General features: G+C 40.8%; 1 protein-coding gene and 1 non-coding gene across 2 annotated transcripts in view; both read left to right on the top strand.

Moving 5' to 3' along the window:
* The window catches only part of OGA (O-GlcNAcase), a 45,134-nt gene that overhangs the window by 16,711 nt on the left and 7,433 nt on the right, over positions 1-20,990 (top strand). The window contains exons 6-13 of the mRNA XM_020790780.3: positions 6,705-6,803; positions 6,953-7,237; positions 8,581-8,739; positions 9,356-9,966; positions 10,321-10,495; positions 17,834-17,919; positions 18,789-18,893; positions 20,250-20,335. Of these exons, the coding sequence (XP_020646439.2) occupies positions 6,705-6,803; positions 6,953-7,237; positions 8,581-8,739; positions 9,356-9,966; positions 10,321-10,495; positions 17,834-17,919; positions 18,789-18,893; positions 20,250-20,335 (1,606 nt within the window). The remainder of the gene's footprint in view (positions 1-6,704; positions 6,804-6,952; positions 7,238-8,580; positions 8,740-9,355; positions 9,967-10,320; positions 10,496-17,833; positions 17,920-18,788; positions 18,894-20,249; positions 20,336-20,990) is intronic.
* Positions 14,851-15,012, top strand: LOC140706307 (U1 spliceosomal RNA). The gene has a single exon (XR_012085947.1). It is a non-coding gene; the product is annotated as a U1 spliceosomal RNA (small nuclear RNA).

The raw sequence follows: 20,990 nt of genomic DNA on the forward strand, positions 1-20,990 counted from the left end.
GACACATTGAAATGAGGGGGGGGGAACCCAAAGCAACCAAAACCCCCAAGACCCATCAGAAATGGGGGGGGATCAAAAAACCACACACCCCAAAGACTCATCAGAAATGGGAAAAAACAGACCAAAAAGCAACCAACCCCCCCCCCATCGGAAATTGGGGGGAACAAAAAAACAAACAACCCCCCAAGACCTATCACAGTACAGAAACATAACCCCCCCAGCCAAAAACCACATTGCAAAAATACTCAGAACAGTTTTTAAAAAGTATAAAGCAGCACCTTACCTTAGCAGTCAGCCTCCTCAGATCGCGCAAACTCTAACTGCCAGGGCAAAAGAGCTACAAAGAAGCAGTCTCGTTGCCACCTACAGTTAGCAATTTGAATTTCTTGCCCTTTTCCCCTGCCTTTTTGTGTTCGCAAGTGGAAGCAAAATTTTGTGACCGGAGTAGTTCGTAAGTCGATATGTTTGTAAGTATGTACGTTAGTAAGCCAAGGCACCACTGTACTCTCTTAAGTGTGTAGATGAAACTAGGAGATTAAAACATTTATCAAATCCATTTCTTTCCAGGCAACCCTATGACCTTTCTAAAGGAAATGTTGATAGAAAAGTTATTGTTTTGGGTATCTGCTTGAGTATGCCAAATCTTCTTAGAAGGTTTTTAGAAGAACATTTTCTATTTAGGTTCTGTTCATTCAGTGGGTCTACTGTATCTGCAACTTACTATGCTAAATACTGGGGTGATTTGCAGTCTTGGTTTGTATTCAATTCAAGCTGACTTGCCACAGACATCTGCCATAAACTTTTGGGATTTTTATTTTTACAATTTTTCTACACTATCCACTGTTGGTGCATAAGCCTGAAGAAGTGGAATTTTATCCACAAAAGCTTGCTGTTTGTTTGATATTTTACTATTCTGATAAAGTAATCAAGTACTTTTACATTTGTGTAAACTTGAGAACCACACAACCTTTTCATAATTTACTTACAACATTTTTAGCTGCACCATTACCAGTGGTCTCTTGAGTGGCTTACAGCAATATTAAAACTTTAGAACAACATTAAAAACTATTTAAATAATACCCAATATTATAATAGTACCCAATATTAAACAAGTCAATTTATTATTAATAAATCCTTATGCTTATATGGCCATCTAAAGGATAATATTTAATTAAAATGCTGGCTAAACAGAAAGGTCTTTGCCTGGCACCGAAAAGCCAAAAGTCGATGCAGAAATGAACCGGTAGCCAATGAAGGGCGGCCAGAGTGGGTGAGATGTGCTGGAATTTCTTCACCCCAGTTATTAATCTGGCCACTGAATGCTGGACCAGTTGAAGTCTCCGCATCAGTCTCAAGGGTAGCCCCACGCAGAGAGCACTGCTGTAGTCTATTCTTGAGATTACGAGGGCATGAATCAGCGTTGTGAGTGCCCCCATGTCTAGATAGGAACACAGCTGGGCAATCCTCCAAAGTTTGAAATGGGCTGCCCAGACCACAGATGCCACCTGGGTTTCCATGGTGAGATCTGGGTCCAGACAGATGCCCAAGCTGCAAGCCTCACTCTTCATGGGAAGTGTCATGTGGCAATCCCCTCTGAAGCCCCTATTCCCTCAGGTCTTCACGAGGTTCTCGCTCTTCTTTCTTCGCTGCCACCAGGTATTGCTGCTTCAATACCATTTAATCAAGGAGATAAGTGTGCTTTTAAAACTTAACTCATTTATTAGATCAGGGAAGTTAACATCTGATTAATATTCGATAAGTAAATCACAGGTTGCTAATCACTTGTATTTGTATCAGTTCTACTTTGACTTTAAATCTCCAATAACTCTCTGTACCATTCAGCGTTCTTACAGAACTCTAACTCACTCTAAGTTCACTTTTTAAGTTTCACACTGTCTCTCACTCACAGAATCTCTCCTCATGCTCCATACACCAGCCTTTATATCCAGCCCCCTCCACCCTTGGCTCCACCTTCCGTCCTCTCATTGGCTCCTTCTCCACTGTTCAGCTGTGACAGACAGTTGAGGGCAGGGCTGTTCGCTACATAGTCACTCCCCCAAAGGAGAGGGAATTTCCCAACCCACTGATGCCAGGGTTGCCCACACACAAGATTTCTCTCTTATCCTGATTCAACCTTAGTCCGTTTGCCCTCATCCACTCCAGAACGGTCCCCAAGCAGCGTTCAAAGGTCGGAAGAGCATCCACTGCAGTAGGGAAAAAGGAGAGGCAGAGCTGGGTATCACCTCACCCAGCGGCCTCATATAGATATTAAATAGTATTGGCGAGAGAATTGACCCTTGCAGAACCCCACAATTGAGGATCCACGGGGTGGAAGTTATCTCTCCAAGCTGCCCTCTCTGGGGACGGTCCTCCAAAAAGGAAGGGAGCCATGCCAAAGCGAGGCCACTAATTCCCAACTCAGAGAGTCGCCCCAGGAGGTTATCATGGTCAACAGTATCAAAGGCCGCTGAGATGTCGGGGAGGACCAACAAGGACATATTGTACCTGTTGCCCTTCCTCAGGAGGTCATCCTGCAGGGCGACCAATGCTGTTTCCGTACCATGCCTGTGGCCCGACTGGAACGGATCAAGGGCATCAGTTTCCTCCAGGAGGGCCTTGAGCTGATTGGCCACCACCCTCTCGACCACTTTACTCAAGAAAGAAACATTGGCGACAAGCCTATAATTTCCAATTTTGTCTGCCGCCAAATTAGGTTTCTTTCTAATGGGCCTAATTAGTGTCTCCTTGAGGGCAGGAGGAACCATGCCCTCCTGGAGAGACCCATTAATTATTGCGGTGGCCCATTCTGTTACCGGCTTGGCTGCTTTGATAAGCTAGGCCAGACAAGGGTCTAAAGAGGAGGTGGCAGCACGACAGCACACAAGCACCCTGTCCACCTCATTGGACGTCACAGGTTGAAAGTAAGTTAACCTCACCGGGCAAGACGATGCACTGGACATCTCTGCTCGATCTGCTGTCTGTAGAAAGGGATCAACGTCCCGTTGGATGGCCTCCACTTCAAATTTTTAAAATGCTGCAAATTGGTCACAGGAAATACTAGAGGGAGGCCTATCACTGTGGCCAACTCCGGATAGATTGCGTACAATACAGAAAAGTTCCGCCTGCTGGTTGTGAGCTTCACTTATCCGGTCAGGGAAGAATGATTTTCTAGCAATCTTTATCCTAGCTAGGTAAAGGTTAGACGTGATCCTGGTGGTTTTTAAATTAATTTCCATCGGGCCGTTCTCCAAATGCTCTGTAGCCTTCTTCAGTTACGCTTCATGGCCCTCAGCTGATGGTTAAACCAGGGAGCTGGTCGGGCTCAGTGGCAGAGAGCGTTTAGGTACGATTGTATCGACCACCCTGGTGGTGGCGGTATACCAGCCATCCACCAGAGCATTGACAGGAGCACCAAGTTAGCCGGAATCCCCCACAATGGTATCTTTGAATCCATCAGGATCCAGTAACCTGCGGGGGCAGACCATCTTAATGGGTCCAAGCTCCCTGCAGGAGGAAAGTGCCACTGAGAGGCTGCATTTAATTAGGTGATGATCTGACCATGACAAGGGGGCCGATACCAAGTCGGCCACCATCGGAGAAACACACACTCTGCTCAGCAGGAAAGACCAGATCCAGCACATGGGTAGAACTGTTGACTTGCTTGGTCAAGTCCAAGGAAGCCATGGTTTCCAGGAACTTACGAGCTGGGCCGGAAACCTAAACCTCCGTGTGAATGTTGAAGTTTCCGAGAATCAATAGTCTGGGGGACCTCAACAGTGCCACGGAGACAAAACCCGCCGGCTCCGGCAGGGACTGCGCTGGATTGCTGGGAGCGCGGTATGCCAGCACAATCCCAAAGCCACCCCTGTTCTGTATATACAGTGATGCCTCGACTTATGACTTAATCCGTTCCAGAAGAACAGTCGTAACTTGAAATGGTCGTAAGCCGAAGCACCATTTCTCATTGAAATGCACTGAAATCCCATTAATCTGTTCCGGCCAATAATAATAATAATAATAATAATAATAATAATAATAATAATAATAATAATAATAATAACAACAACAACAACAACAACAACAACAACAACAACAACAACAAACAACAGTAATAATAATAATAATAACAATAACAATAACAATAACAATAATAATTTTAAAAAGCACATGCCACACAGCAAGCCCCATTGGAACGCAATGGGGCTGAAAAATAATAAAGACAAACATACCCCCACACACCAAGCCCCATCAGAATGCGATGGGGCCGGGGGGAAAAAGTCAAACCGCCCCATACACAGCCAGCCCCATTGGAACGCGATGGGGCTGAAAAGAAAATTAAAAAAAAAAACCAAGCCCCATTGGAATGCGATGGGGATGAATTTTTTAAAAAAAAAAACCCCACACAGCCAGCCCCATCGGAATGTGATGGGGATGAAAAAAGACAAAAAACAAACAGACAAAGCCCCATCAGAATGCAATGGGGCTGGGGAAAAAAACCCACACCAAAAAACATAACAGCACAGAAACATAACCCCCCAAACCCACCTTGCAAAACAAAGGAAATGTACTTACTCAGGAGGAGAAAGCAGCACCAGGCAGTCTGAAGCCTTCTCTGACACAGACACTCTAACCATTGGGGCAAAAGAGCTACAAAGAAGCTCTTTGCCGACCAACGGTTAGTCCTGTAATTTAAATTCCCCGCCTTTTTTGCCTGCCTCTTTTGTTTGTAACTTGAAGCTCCAGCCACAAGTCAAAGCAAAATTTTGCAGTCGGAGCTGGTCGCAACTCGAAATGGTCGTATGTCGGGACGGTTGTAAGTCGAGGCACCACTGTATTAGCCTATTTGCATATGCCTCTTTGGGGAAAGGCCCTTAGGCTATTCCCAGCTTTGAAAATTGCTGCTTAACACAGCTGAAATTGACTATTGCTGTGTTAGACCAGTGATGGCGAACCTATGGTATGCGTGCCACAGCTGGCACGCAGAGCCCTTTCTGTTGGCATGCAAGCCATAGGTCAGCAGATCGCTAATCTCCCCCCCCCCCCCCGCAGCCAAACGTCAGGAGGCGGCTGCAGGCGGTGCTGGCGCTTTGGCAGGCGGATCCGGAGCAACTGGTGCTGGCAGCAGAGGGGTCTTGAGGCACCTTTGTGCCGGGATTCCCCCTTCCACTGCCACTTCCATTTCAGGGTCTGCACTTCCAGTTTTGGGTCTGTCGCTGCGGCTATTGCGGTGGCAGCACACCACCCATTGTTACCACCCACCCACCCAGTTTGGGCATGCGAGCCCAAAAAGGTTCGCCACCACTGCGTTAGACAAATAGCTATTGCCTGTTTCTATAGGATCATGTTATGTAGAACCAGTGAAGGAAGGCTCACAGAACCTTGTAAAAGAGCAAGGAAGAGTAAAGCAGACGAATAAACTAATGTTTAACTGATGCATGTATTTTTCTATTCTAGTGGTCATTTTTGTTACTCTTACTAAACAAAACTTTCTTCTTTTTTGCTTTCTTAATTTTTAATTTTTAAAATTAAGAAATAGAGATTAGATTCCGAAGTGATATCCAATTTGCCTCTCCTCTCCCATAATTGACAATGATGTATATGGAGAATGAAGTATTATATCTGGAGTCAAGATGACTGTACACAGAGAAATGGCCAATTCCTACAATTTCTAGTCTGGGATTTGAGTATAGAAAGTTTTGTCCCAACCAGTGTTTTCTGGTGTTTTCTTTGTGTAATGAACAGTTCATTAAATATTTTTGGCATACGTTTGTGTTAATCCTCTTCTAGCTGGGCCTGAGGAGGTAAGATTTTATTCATTAAAGTGCTTATATGACCAACTTCTAAAATGATTTTAGTATTTATTCTCCAGGTATCAGGTTGAGCTTAACTAATGTCCAACAGCTATATTTTATTAATTTAAAATATTTTTACCTCTCCTTTCTCATTAAAAAGGACCCAAGGTGAATTTCATCATTAAAAGATACTGTTTAAAGCTAAAAACAATGAGTATAAAGAGGCAGTTTACAACATTAGAAGACAACGTTAAAGCTAAAAATAATATTAAAAGAACAAACAAATATCACTCTGAGAAATCCTAGAGGGCAGAACTACCATTTTTCTATATTCTTAGCCACATAATACAAGGTGACTGAAAAACATAGGAAAAAGAAATCTTAATTTGATGGCTCTAGCATTTTAAAAACTAGTCTCAATATGTTCATTAGGTCCCAGAAGCTTCCTAACTATCACAACCTTTATATCGCTGTCTACTTTGGAAGAATTGATTCTATGAAGGCATTGTTTTTCAGAAAAGTTAGTGGACTGCTATAGAAGGCCTACATCCCCTAACATTTTGGCCAGAATTTTGGTGATGTTTGGACAATGTTTGTGTATCTTACAGCAGTTGATTTATGGTGTGTCAGACTGCATCTAATCTGTTAGCTGCAGCAATTTACATAAACCTTGCATGAATGATGAAAAGATTCTGACTTTTATTTATGCATTTTCCTGCTTCCTTATTTATTGGTCTGTATAGTTGTTTCAGTTGTTCAGGCAGCCATAAAAATTATAAATAAATGCAAAATATTTGATATAACATGGCAATAACAAGGGTTTCAGCATTCTCTTGTAATGTGATCCACTTTTGCCTGAAAATGCTCTGAATAATTTGAGTTTCAACTTGTAAATATTTGTATCTGTTCCAGAATACTGTGGCACCTTTTGCTATCCAAATGTTGCTCAGTCTCCTTATTTACGAACAGTAGGAGAAAAGCTGTTACCAGGCATTGATGTGCTCTGGACGGGTGAGTATTTTACTTCTTTCTAGGTTGATTCATCAACTAAATTTATCATTTTAATTCAATGTTTGGTACACTGGCTACATTTTATCACATTGTTCTAGGAATATCCTGTAATTCTATTCTTGGTCTTTCATTATTGAATTATATTTTAGGTCCCAAAGTGGTATCTAAAGAAATTCCTGTAGAGTCCATTGAAGAGGTTTCAAAGATAATTCGCAGAGCTCCTGTCATCTGGGACAACATTCATGCTAATGATTATGATCAGAAAAGACTGTTTCTTGGGCCATATAAAGGTCGATCAACAGAACTCATCCCACGCTTAAAGGGAGTCCTGACAAATCCAAACTGTGAATTTGAGGCCAACTTCGTTGCTATTCATACTCTGGCAACCTGGTACAAATCCAACATGAATGGAGTGAGGAAAGATGTTGTGATGAGTAAGTTGATCATAAAGTCAACTCTGTCTTATGAAACAATTTTGTAGAAAACCCTGCCTTCCAAAGATGGATTTTTCACTTCAACTTAAGTGGCCTATTTTGGGAAACATGACCTTGTCTCATAATCATTTCACACAAGACATGTGGGTACCTACATTGATAAGAAGCAATTAACTATTTTTTTGTTTTTAAAACCAGTGGTATCCAAAATAGCTGCATTGTAGAACTTTGAATTCATCCATCATCTTGAGAAATGGATACAATAAAAAAGCTATTTTCCTTGACATAACTCTAACCTCAGCATACTTCCTGAAAACCATCAGATTGGTGTTAGTAGCATATGTATGTGATCAGGAATTTGTCTGATCATTACTGGTGCTAAACAATGATAATTGTAGAAGACCGTTACTAATATAATTGTCACCCATTTCTCCCATCTCACTGGATTCCCGTCTTTTTACTTTGAGCTTGTCTACACAGGCTTAATTGGAGCGAGCTTAAGGTTGAGTTGAGATCCAGTATGCCAGTTGGTGTGATCCTTGCATCCAAATAGCATATGCACTTCAGGTGACCTTATTTGGTCCAGCTCCTTTAAGAAATTAAAGACAAGGGGTAGAAAAACTCTTATCCTTTTCCCCTCCTGTTTTTTCTTGTTTCTGGGAGGAAGATTCCTTTTATCCCCCTCTCTAAGTGAAACAGCGCATCAGAGCTGTTTTAATAGCATAAAAATATTCATTTCCTTCCTTTCGGTAATCTGGGGAGCAGCAGAGGAAAGGAGTTTTTAACTTCCCAATTTAATATCCCTATTTCTTCATTTCCTGCACATGCTGGAAATGAACCAAAAATGGAGCAATCCCCCCCCCTACAGAGAGAGAAAGAGAGAGAGAGACCGAGACCCTGATATGGACCCAGGCTGGTGCAGGTAGGAATATTGTGAGGATAAGACTGCTTCCCTCATTTGATTGCTTGGAAAAAAGCATAAAGCACCTGTTCCCACAGCAGGACAAGTATTCATGTGATTGCACCCTAGGTCTATTGTCTGTATAAGCATGTGAGCTAATTGTTATGCTTTATGTGTCTGTGGAAGAAGATTGTAATCCACAACTCATACTGAATCAATCTGTTTGTTTTTGCAGTTCTGTTTTAACTCAGTTATATGTGCTGAAATAGAATAATACAGCTACCTCTTTGTAAACTGTAGAATGTTGTTATTGTGGTACCTGATGGTATTTACAACTCATCTTCAGAAAACTGTGCTTGATTTTCTTCTTCAAATGCAAATACATGAACATTTCGAAGCTTAATTCTCAATTAAAATATTGCTTTCTTCATGCTTTGTGCAGCTGACACTGAAGACAGTACAGTTTCAATCCAGATTAAACTAGAGAATGAAGGGAGTGATGAAGATATTGAAACAGATGTTCTCTATAGCCCACAGATGGCCTTGAAGTTGTCACTAACTGAGTGGCTACAGGAATTTGCAGTACCTCATCAGTACAGCAGTGAGTAAGAGCTGTGGTTTTGTCATAAGCAAAGCATTTGAGTAATTGAATAATGTTCTTGAAACTTGTGGTTTTCCGCACCATAGAAGAAACTTCGAAAAATCCGGCTGTCCTTCCCGTTCTGTCACATGCATTTTAGTTGAAAACAGTTGGCTGAAAAAATTATGTTAGAGTTTATACCATATTAAAAATGGATCATAAAGAATTGGTGACACTAAAGAGTGGACAGGATTTTTTTGTAGTACTTTGTACTATTATCTAGATGGGTAGAAGTCTGTCGTGGCAAATTGACTCTGCTTTGTCACCCATATTCATTAATAGTATGTTTTGCTATTTCTTATTACAGGATGCATCTTCACTGGCTATCTAGGTATAAGTTTTAGTTCTTAAAAGCTTACACTTTACGTTTTTCCTACATGAAGAAAATATCTGTATAAGAAAATTTGGTGAACTGTTTTCAAAATTTCAGATGTTTCTTAGGCCCCTTTGGAAATTAGTTGTGACAGAATGATTACATGACTTTACATGTGCTCATTTTTTTAGAAAGGTTATTCATGGGTTCTGTGAAATAACTGAGTAAATGGACCTAAAGCTGCATGCCTCTTTGTGTTTACAGGTAGGCAAGTGGCCCATAGTGGGGCAAAAACAAACGTTGTGGATGTTCCTTTGGTTGCACCATCGTCTTTAAATTCTACTACCGTGGTTACCACAGTTTATCAAGAGCCAATAATGAGTCAAGGAGGAGCAATAAGCAATGAATCACAGGCCCTGGTCAAAGAGGAGGAGGAGAAAAAGCAGTTGGATGAAGAGCCAATGGACATGGTGGTGGAAAAGCAAGAGGATGCTGACAAGAATATCAGTCAAATACTGACTGACATTGTTGAAGCAAAAATGTCAGAGGAGTTAAAGCCAATGGATACTGATAAAGAGAGCATAACTGAATCAAAATCTCCAGAAATGTCAATGCAAGATGATTGTGGTAGTGACATTGCACCTATGCAGACAGATGAGCAAACTAACAAGGAGCAGTTTGTGCCTGGTCCTCATGAAAAGCCATTATATTCAGTAGAGCCAGTTACTCTGGAAGATCTGCAGTTACTTGCAGACTTATTCTACCTCCCATATGAACATGGGCCCAAAGGGGCACAAATGTTACGAGAATTCCAGTGGCTCAGAGCAAATAGCAGTGTTGTCAGTGTGAATTGCAAAGGAAAGGATTCTGAAAAGGTAAGGGACTGTTACTTCAGTGGGCTTTTTGTTTGTTTGTTTGTTTAGATTAACACCTAACAAGGGGTGTGTATTCTTCACCTGTATGTAGCCTGGGGAGAAGTAAGTAGGACATGCATTGGGCTTCAAACTGTACAGTGTATCTTTGTGCTTTGGATGAATCCTCCAAGATCACACTGGCTATTGATCTGGAAGTGATGGATATTAAGATGACAACTGTCCATTTTCAGCTTCTGTATGTATCTTGGAGGAAAATCCAATTTGTGGGATTTAGTGTTCATCTTTATGAACATTTTTGTTTTGAAAAGTGGGATATAAATATGTGAATGTATAAATAAAAATCTCTTTTATTAGATTGAAGAATGGCGTGCTCGTGCGGCCAAGTTTGAAGAAATGTGTAGCATGGTGATGGGAATGTTCACTCGTCTTTCCAACTGTGCCAATCGGACAATCCTCTATGATATGTACTCCTATGTCTGGGACATCAAGAGCATCATGTCAATGGTGAAATCCTTTGTGCAGTGGCTAGGTATGTTCTTTAGGAACCAATAATAGTTGTAATTAGCATATATGATTGTCTCTTATTAGCCCACGAGAAAAAAAGATAATAAGGCAAGTATTTTAACATTATGGTCATTTTGACCTTAAATATTTTTCCTACTTTTGTTCTTGCTCACAATTCATTTACTATGAGAAGTACAGTACAAGTACTAGTAGCTGTATGGTGAATCTGTGATTTTTAATTTTTTTTCTTGGGCTAATTACCCTAGACATTGATCTCTGAAACACAAGTGTTGACTCAAACTGAATGCACACTGGACTAAATCGGGCAGTATTTTCTGGACTTGCTGCAAAATTGGAAAAGACACTCTGAAATGTGACCATACCTCAGCTATCTGCTGCTTGCTCTGTCTCAATAACAATATTGCTGTTTTCAACAGAACAGTTGCAGATGTGACCTTTCAGTGGGCCTGGCCAAGAGGGAGTCGAGCCTCCTAGGCTTTCTCTGCGCATGCGAGCTTTAGCATAAGGCTATTCTGGTGCAAAAGTGATTTGCTTTGGCATTTGCAAGATGCCTGATTTTGGGCAAGGGTAAGAAATTCCAGAGCTCTGGAGTCAGCTTTTATGCCAGACTAATGATCTCTGGTGAGAAATTAAGTCATTTTTTCTCTGCAGCCTTTTTAAAATTTCATGGGTTTTTGGAATAGCACCAGCATGGCCTGGGTTCCTCTAGTGACTTCATTTCACTTTCAGGTTTCAATCCAGCTGTAAGGAATATGCTGTGGACTTGCTTGATGGTACACAGCAGGCAGCAAAGCTGATGATTTCCTGTCACAATTTCTGTAGTTGTCACAAACATTATAATAAACTCATTGAACAATAATGGAACAGCCTGCAGTTTCTGGATCACTTAAATGTCATGATAGCTTGTATATTGACATATGTTGGAATAGAGTCTTGGGTTAGTTACCAGGATACACAAGTTTATATTATTCTTTCATGAGTAATGACTAAATGTAAACAAAAATTTCTGGCTAGACTTTTAGGACTTAGTGTATAAAACTTTTTTATAAAACTTTTTTTTCAATATTAAGTATTTTCCCCAGATAAATAAATGAAATAATTCAAAATTTGGGGCTGAGAAAACAGAGTTTATGTGATTTAGCACTGTGATTGGTTAAAATGCAATCTTGCAGTGAGTTCTGTCTTTCTCTGATTTTTTCAAATCGAGTTTAGGGATCAAAGGTTATTTACAGGACCAAATAGGAATATGCCCTCAGACAATCTGTACTATAAGATGGTAGCCTATGAGAAAGCGACTCAGTTATAAGTGATACAATTATTCTGATTACAGATTTGGATTCTTTTAGTTCCTCAGCTACCCCTTAGAAATAGACTAGCTATCTGTCTAGGTAGGACTAGTGACATTTCAGAGAATGAAAGTTAATAGAGCTTATTTAGATTCAGTGGACAAAATGTTAGAAATACTTGAGCAAATTGTATTATTTATATGAAAACACACACACACACACAGAGAGAGAGAATTACTCACAGAAAAGAAAGGGGAGAATGCTGTTTCTTTAAAGGAAGAATTGGCATTGCAGTCTATTAAAATTAGGACAGAGACTTGGTAGTTTCCACAATCACTTCAAAGAGAATTAAGCATTTCACAAATACAAGATTTTGTCTTAGGTCTGTAAGACAACAGCATGGTTACTTTTGACAAACTGACAGTGAAAACGTCAAACAAGCTGGACAAAAATTGGGGCCTTTTTTCATAAAGATAACAGAAGGCTCATATAAAAGGGTGAAAACATTTCTTCCGATCCCAGACCATCATCATGAAAATTTTTAAAAAACTAATTCTCTGTAGAGTCTTACATAACAGATTATGATAAAGATATAGGAAAGTTTAATTTGTGCATTCTCCTGACAGGAGTGGGCATGTAAATGAGATTGCCCATGGATTTGTGCAGTGAGATTTTTTGATCCTAGAACAAAATAATGGGAAGATCAAATATTCTAACATTCCAAAATCTCTTCAAGAGGTATACTGTATGTATATTTTAGATACAGCAGTGTTTCACAGGATTCTCTGAATATGATAAATCTGGTATCCACAGAATATCAGATAATTACATAGGACTATATATAAATACATGCACACAGATGTGATCCCTCCTCAAGCATAGCAAGATAGCCCATTGTCCTATGAAAATACTGCCATAGTGGCAAAACCTAGGGGCAAGTGGCCAGTGGCCCACCCAGCAGAATGACAGGAGCACCCTGAGCAAATAGAATTGGCTTACCACATTTTCTAGTAAGTGAAGTCTTTACTGTGTAAAGAGGGGGCGAATCCCTACAAGACCAGTAAGTGTAAAATTGTGTAACCGAACTACTCTGTACTAATGTAATATTTCATTTGATACAAGAACTATTGCTTTAAAAATATTCTAGTTGTACATTAGGTTTTTCCAAAGGGCTGTGCTTATTTAATTTTAGTAGTGTGAATCCCTGCTCAGCTGCCCAGTGCTATCAACAGACCTGAAATACCATGTTTTTGCTCCTTAAAACGCATCTGATTTTTAGAGGAGGAACACAGGAAAAAATATTTTGAACCAAATAGTGTAATAAAATATTTAATAAACTATAACAGAATAACATTTGAACCATGTAAAGTGAACAGCAGTCAACAGTGGCATTAAGAACCATTACCACTGTCATGAACAAATGGAGCGACTTAAAGGTTTGTGTACTCTAGTTTATGTGCCATAAATTTGTGTTCCATAAATTTAAGTCAAGTACATATAGACCGTTATCAGCCAGTGATAATACCTATACCACGCTACCTATATTTTACATTTCCTTTCATCCACCTCCTCCCCATGCTTATAGAAATGTTTCAATGACAAATGAGATTGTTGTGCAACTCTGCCCAGCTCCAGCTCAAGCCTATATTAAGTTAGAAATGGTTTGTCTGATTTGGCACTGCATTGAGAGGTCCCTTTTAGTTGTGTGGAGGATAAATAGTGGAATTAAACTATTTAACAGCTGGTTTTCCTTATTTACTTTAGGTTATGCAAAAGAACAGCAACACAAAGAACTTGATCCCATTCACCAGCAGTAGCACATGCTCAGCATAAGACTAAATCTCGGTTTTCTGACATAATTGAACATTTATAGCATGCAAGACACAACAGGTTATTCAAGACAAAGCTAGGAACAATGTTCTTGGTGAGCCAAAAAAACTGAATACAACCTAATAGCTGAAATCAGGAAGCAGGTACTGTAATCCAGTTGGAAGTCACTAAGAATTTTGACTTTCTTAATTTTCAAACTACTGTATCAGCAAATGTAGTATGTGCTACAGGCAAGAACTCTGTTCCAAAAACACTAACCTAATAACTATGCCCTGTCTCTGAGACTTCCTGGCCCTGTTCTGATTTAGATACATCAAAGAGATACCCCAACCATAAGGACTTGGAAACAACTAAAAGTAAGACTGAATTTTGCTTTCCCATGTATGAAGGGTTAATTTGTGATCAGCAGCCAAGTTTGTGTTCTGGCTCATAAAGCACAGTTAGTTTCCTTACTGCAACACCCTTTGGAAATACATTCTCTATTAGATGCCCAGAACTAGTTGAAAAGTTTGCAGGTTGAATCCAAATTTCCGATAGAAATGCATTGAAAATTAATTAATGCATTCTTGGGGGGGGGGGAGGTCAGAAACTTAAAAAAATTAAAATAAAGTCACTTACCAGGTACTGTAGACTGAGCCCGGCTCTTCACGGTGCCTAACAGCTGAAAAAGAGCACCAAACAGCTAAAAGCCAGCAGGCAGCCATTTTGTGCTTTTCTCTGCTCCTTCTCCCTCCCTTCTCCCCACCTAACAGCTGATCGGCACTGGTCTGAAAGGCTTCCCAGGCAGCCTTTAAAGCAAAACTAGCAGCTTTTGAAGCAAGTATGCACGTTTCTACACAAGCAGGTTTCAACTCAAATGGAGCACCTTTTCACCCAAGCACTAAGAAGCAGCTTTTAAACTAAATTTTACATTTAAAAATGACAATACCAGGCAGTCCCAGATCTCTCCCCCAGCTCTCTAACTGCTTGGACTAGCAAGGAAGCAGACAAGCAGCCTCTTCACTAACTGAAAGTTTGAATTTCCCACTTTCCCTGCCTTCCCCGCACATTAGGTATGCTAATATCTGTGCACTGGAGGAATATTGTGGGAGGAACACCCAGCCCCTGAAGGGGGTCCTGTGGGGCACCCCAAAACACTGAGGAGCTCTCTTGGCCTCTGGCGGGACTGGGGCTGTGCAGCCTTGTTCTGAGCAGCAGGTGCAGCCGAGAGTCACTATGCCTTGGGGGGGCAGGGGCCACTCCAACTCATACCTGGCAGGGGAGATAGCATGATTATAAAAGTGGTTTTCCCAGGGTAAGGCTCATCCATTGCACTTCAGGTGCTGATCCTTGTGATTTCCCCAGATGTGGGAAAATCAACTGCCTAATTTATGGTAGTGGGGGACTGCGTTTGTGGTTTCCCCTAATCTTTTTAGAATCACTCTTTCCCCTTTGGTCCTTGCCTGTTTTCACTGCCTCTCTGCCATTTAAATTTGCTGCCACAGGCCTGTTGGCCCTGCTGGTTTTCCAGGTGGGCTCCAGGAGGCAGATCCTGGAAAGCCAGCAGTGTAGATGGCAGAGTGGTGAGGTCTAATGTGGCTGCCACAGTAAGCAACCTCTGGTGCCAGTTCAGAGGCCTCCCAGCATGGCGGTGGGAGGCTTCTGGGTGATGGTGCCTGAACCCTTTTTAAAGTATTTGCTCCATAAGATGCACATACTTTCTTCCCCACTTTTTTTGGGGGGGACTGCGTCCTATGGAGCAAAAAATATGGTAGTTAGGTTTCTAATCTAAGAATTTAGAGACAGTGATAAATCTAGTATAAAAATGAATGCATCACATAATAGAATCCCAGCTAATTTATGAGTATTTTATGTATTTTGATGCAGATGCTTAACCTAGTAACTTAATTCAATGAACAGTGATCTTTAATCTCCCAACCAAAATGTTTCTCCAAACCCATTTTTAAAACAGGCTAATGATTGAGGCTGCCAAGGGATGGCTTCTCTTGATAGGAGTTCTTGTTGCATCCTAATATCAATAAGTGATACATTTAGTGTATTCTGTGGTCTATACATTTAGTTCAAATTTTCCATAGATTAAAGAATTACTGCTGGCTAAAGATCTTGTATCACTGATGGTTTGTAGCTAAATTATTTGCACAGCCATAAAATGTGCATATCACATTCAATACATACAAAAACTAGAGATGGAGTATTTGTATACAAATACAGTATTCTAGACCCAGCTGGCTGGGATCCCCAGTCCTGCCTCCCCAAATTCACCCATCCTCTTATGGGTCACTGCGCAGCACACATCCTGTTCGTCCTCCAGCCATGGGGCGGGATGACGAGTCTTCCTGCTCAGCTGCTGAGTGGCTAGAAGTGAATAAGATGGAGAAGCGGCAGCCAGGCTACATCTGGTGCAATGAGCAGGGTGCTGGGTCCGCTCACTGCGCAGGGATCCCATAAATGGATGAGTTAATTCGGGGAGGCCAGACTGGGAATCCCAGCCACCTGGGCCTGGGATTATTCATATGTGAATATATATATATCCCATCTCTATACAAAACACTACATTAAAACACTGCCCAGAGAGTGCATGAAGTGTTATGGGGCAGTATATATAAGTAGCACATCAGAATGTTTTAGCCAGTAAATGCTGGTGAGCAAAGTGTTCCACTGAAGGCTGATCTCCTTACCCATTTTTGTAATCCAGCTAGCATTCAGTTTATATAACTGGTGTGGATACTACTACTATGGATTACTAATGCCTTCTACTGTCTTCTTCCCCAATGTGTGCAGATGGGAGAATCTTCAGCACAAGTATCTACTGCTATTGGATGGACCACGCCAGATGCTTTCAGCGTGTCGTGATTAATAAATTTTAAGATGGGAGAGTTCTGTCTGTGAGGCAGCTCAGTTTAGGAGCAGTAGGCATGGGCTGAAGTCACATTTGCGCAGCGACTCAGGCATTAACTCTTGATTTTCATTCATACAGCTCTTCATTCATACAGCTCTATCAATTGTATAATACTATAGTGGGAGTGCTAGTAACAGTGTAGTCTCAAAGGAGAAGTATTCCAAGTTAACAGTGAAAGGATATTGTAATAAAGTCTCTCTGCACGAGAGCCTAATTTAGAAACAGTTGAAACTCAAACTGCTGTGTTTGGGGTAATCTCAAACTTAACTGTACTAAGGATTTTTTTGGTACAATTTGATGCTAAGCATCAATATCCATCTTGGTTCGCTTTGAGACTACTTGACTAGCATGACATGTCTGACCGTACTGATCTGAGATTGTTACTTGAACAGGAAGTAAATCGCTGTCCACAAGAGGAAACAAACTTGCGCAGCTCATCTTATCAGAAGACTAGGCAGGTCACTTAATCCCCATATCAGTTATTCACCTGCCTGTCCCCTCTCAAAGATGTTAGTTATGCTAATTGGTTATATAGCAGAACTGTCACCAAAGCCAAGCAGTTGTTAAATTATAGCTCAATTCCTTATAAATAGCGTAGAGGGCTTTAAAGTCCTTTGCAAAGCTGGCTGGCTGTGCAATTGTGGCATTTCTGACATAGTTGAGGGTGGGGAAATAAAATGTGGCAACAGGAGCCATTGTTGCCTTTATGGGTGACAAAGTCTGTGCTGTGTTGTGTGGTTGTATGTAAGGAGGGCCACACAAGACGGAGGTGGTCTCTAATCTTATAAAATAGGCCTCTGTTCTGCATTGCTGTTTGTGCTGTTTTATCTCACACCAAACCTAGTTTTCTGGCAAGATTCAACATGAAAATGTGACTTCAGACAAGTCCAAGTATTTTCAAGAGGCTGTGATAATGACTAATTACATTCTTTATTGGACAAGATGGGGCACCTGCTTTTTTCCTTGTTCCATAAAACTTCTAAATGTTCATAGTGAGGAAAGAACAGGACTATCAAGCTTATCCTTTGTTTATCTGATGTACATATATGGTAAGGGTCATATTAGCAGCTTTTAACCATGTTGAACTGTCTGCTCTAGAAGGCTATTGTTGAAAAACTAGTTTGGTTTTATTAATAAAAAGCAGAAGCACCTAGTAAGTTTTAGTATTTACCTACTGTGCATCATTATTACAGCCCTGCAGGTTCTTGGATAATAGCTCAGTTAGACAACTCTTCCCACAAAGTGTGTGTTAGCTTGTTGGACATTTTAGTATCTCAGGACAATCCCCCTTCTCGTAACATTCTCCGCTTGGATCTGATCTCCACAGGGTGTCGTAGTCAATCTTCAGCACAGTTCTTAAGTGGAGACCAAGAACCCTGGGCCTTTAGAGGTGGTCTAGCAGGAGAGTTCCAGGTATCAATATGAATTCACAACTGAATGACATTGTCTTTGTTTGAGAAATCTTTTATTGCACATCAGAGGGCTGGAAGGCTTGGTCTGCCGAAGGCTTTCTGGTCCCAAACCCAAATAGCCTGACAGGTTTCTTTTTAAATAATTTTCCTCCCATTTCTACAGTAATATCCCAAGGAGATGCTGCCATTCCCATGCGCCTGCGAAGCGCAGCGGCTTTAGTTGTACATTTCACATTGTTTCTTTGCAGGTCGCACAGCGTTTTTATCTGCGCCCGCAATTGCACAATGCGCGCCTGCTTGTCTGCCAGCGAGAACTCCATGAGCAAAGGGACCATGATGCTGTGTACTCTAGAATCATCACAAGTCAAAATTGTTACTTTGTGTTCCTAACAACCCAATTGGCAAACTAGTCCTAAAGGTCTGTTTGTTCTATGCTTGAATTGGCTCATGGATTTTCAGTGGCTTACTTTCTTCCCCCTCACAGGTGCTCTCTGCGCACAGCCAATTGAGTCAGCACGTTGTTTTTGGGTTAGTGTCTCCTCTGGCCAGTTAACCCTCTTCAGACCAAACCTTTCCTCTTAACTTGGCTATGTTATGCTCAGAGCATAAATGAGATTTGGTGAAATAATGCTAAAGCAGAATTGAGTTTAATGTAAACTCCATTAAGTGCTGTGTAGCAGTTGTGTATCTTAAAATTTTCTATTCAGATAAAATGGCAAAGTGGTCCTTACATTTGTAAAGTCTTCAAAACCCTACCTCCCTCTGGGGTACCTGCAGTAGCAAAAGTTAACTTGGGAGTCTGCAATGCACGCCCAAGAATGTATTGTATCTTGCTTCTCAAACGCTCATACTGATTATTTATTTTCACAGCGTTTGCTGCCTATTGAAGGAGCAAATGACCTCTTTTTTCAGCCACCTCCTTTGACTCCTACTTCCAAAGTGTACACCATCAGGCCCTATTTCCCTAAGGATGAGGTAATCCAAATTCATAGGCTGTTCTTGTTGTCATGGTCAGAAGAGCATATCAGTAGCACCAGTTGTCATCTTTACTTTTTCATTAATAAATCTTCTGAATGCTTGGGTGAGGTGTGGCTCAAAGGGGAATATTTGCTTTTGGTAGCAAGGTTGAGTGCCTGATTATGAGCTCATTGCAAATCACCGGCATTTGTGGCAATAATACTGTATAAGCTATTTTGAATATTATGGATGATAAATATGCATAGGATGAGCTGCCAGCTAGAGACTGTTTTTCTAACCCCACTCAACCTTTTAAAAGGGCACATTTTTCATGTGAAAACCCAGTGGCAAAAGCCCTGTTACTTCATGTAGTAAATCACACTAGAGTAGGCCCATTGAATCACTAGAGATTTGGTGAGTCAGCTACATTGTAGCATGGTAAATCACAGAGTTGACTCGTTTAAAGAAGTGGAAATTCTGGGGGAATTGACTCACTAAGTCCCTGTTGATTAAGTGGGCCTTTTCTAGTGTGATTTACTAAACTAGGCATCAGGATTTTGGCCAATAAATTTTCAAAGGGCAATCAATATCTTTTAACTGAAGCAGGAAAAGCACTTTTTTATATATATTAGGAGTTTTTGTCTTACAAAAGGGATGTACAGTTAATAATGTCATCCAATATACTGCTGGACTTTATGGGAACAATGCAACATCTCAAAAACATTATGGGGATTTTGTATTTTTCTGTCATGCATTTGTGCTCCATTTTTCTTAGGGAGCTCACAGAGGCCAACAGATTCTTTTAATGCTATCCCAAATCCATAAAGTAAATTTCATGATTCAAAGTGGATTTGAATTCATATTTCCCCAGTACATTTAGCACATTTGCACATTATCATCTGCAATGCCTGTTAAAATTAAGCTGGTATAAAAAGATGGACTCTAGTGAAGAATTAGCATAGTCCTGTTCAGACACTTAGAATTGTTTTCCTCAGAACATTTAGAGGGGAGCATCTCATCTTACTTCCATTGACAGTTTCTTCATACAGTTACTGAAGAATATGAAGATAAACAGTTTTGCTCACATGCAATCTCTACATATGATCAAGAAGCCAGATTTTTCCCAGATTTTCTACATGCAAGTAGGAACCCTCCACTTCACTCCTTGGCTATTAGTTGAATAGCTTAGTGACAGTGGAATGAAAGCTGTGCACTTCTCTGTAAGCCTGCTGAAGGACAGGAGGATATAATAACTGGATAGGAATAAGGTCTGTTTTTTTTTAATGGGAGAGAATAGCTTCAAAACTAAACATTAAAATCAGGTATGTATACTGGAAATGGAAACTCACATAGTGCTTTTTTTTATGTCTTCAGGCATCTGTCTACAAAATCTGCAGAGAAATGTATGATGATGAAACTGACCAGCCTTTCCATAGTCAGCCAGACCTAATTGGAGACAAGTATGTGCAATCCTGAAAGAAACTTGTACATGCTGCAGTATACACTGCATTTTTATAGTAATAATGTACCTCTTGTCGAAAAATAAATTTAAGAAGGGACGGGGGAGAAAGAGGAACCAAATTAGGTACAAATTATTCATTTAATTTTGTGGTTGAGACTTCACTAGTATTCAGTGATGAGGTGTTTTCCTTAGCAGCTTGCAGACCTTCAGCTTTCTGAGTCTTTCAGACATCCTGAAAGTTTGGCAGACAGAATTGGCACTTGTCAGTTTCCAAGGGGGGAAATCTGAATGTCCTCTATAACAGTGGTCCCCAGCCTTGGGCCTCTAGATGTTCTTCGACTTCAACTCCCAGAAATCTTGGCCAGCAGAGGTGGTGGTGAAGGCTTCTGGGAATTGTAGTCCAAGAACATCTGGAGGCCCAAGGTTGGGGACCACTGCTCTGTAGGGCTCCAGATCTACAGACTTCCTGTGAGAGACTTATAGACTTGTGTCCTTCACACATATGACAAGGATTTTCAAGGTGGTCTCAAAAGATACTGTACCTTGTTACTGTACACTTAGTTCTTTATTCCTGGATACCCTTTCATTTTTTGACTTTGAAATGTTAAAAAATGACTCCTCCTTTTTTAAAAAAAGGTTTATTAACAACCAAG

Source organism: Pogona vitticeps, chromosome 3 (genome assembly GCF_051106095.1).
Source record: "Pogona vitticeps strain Pit_001003342236 chromosome 3, PviZW2.1, whole genome shotgun sequence".
In the NCBI taxonomy this organism is placed as follows: domain Eukaryota; kingdom Metazoa; phylum Chordata; class Lepidosauria; order Squamata; family Agamidae; genus Pogona; species Pogona vitticeps.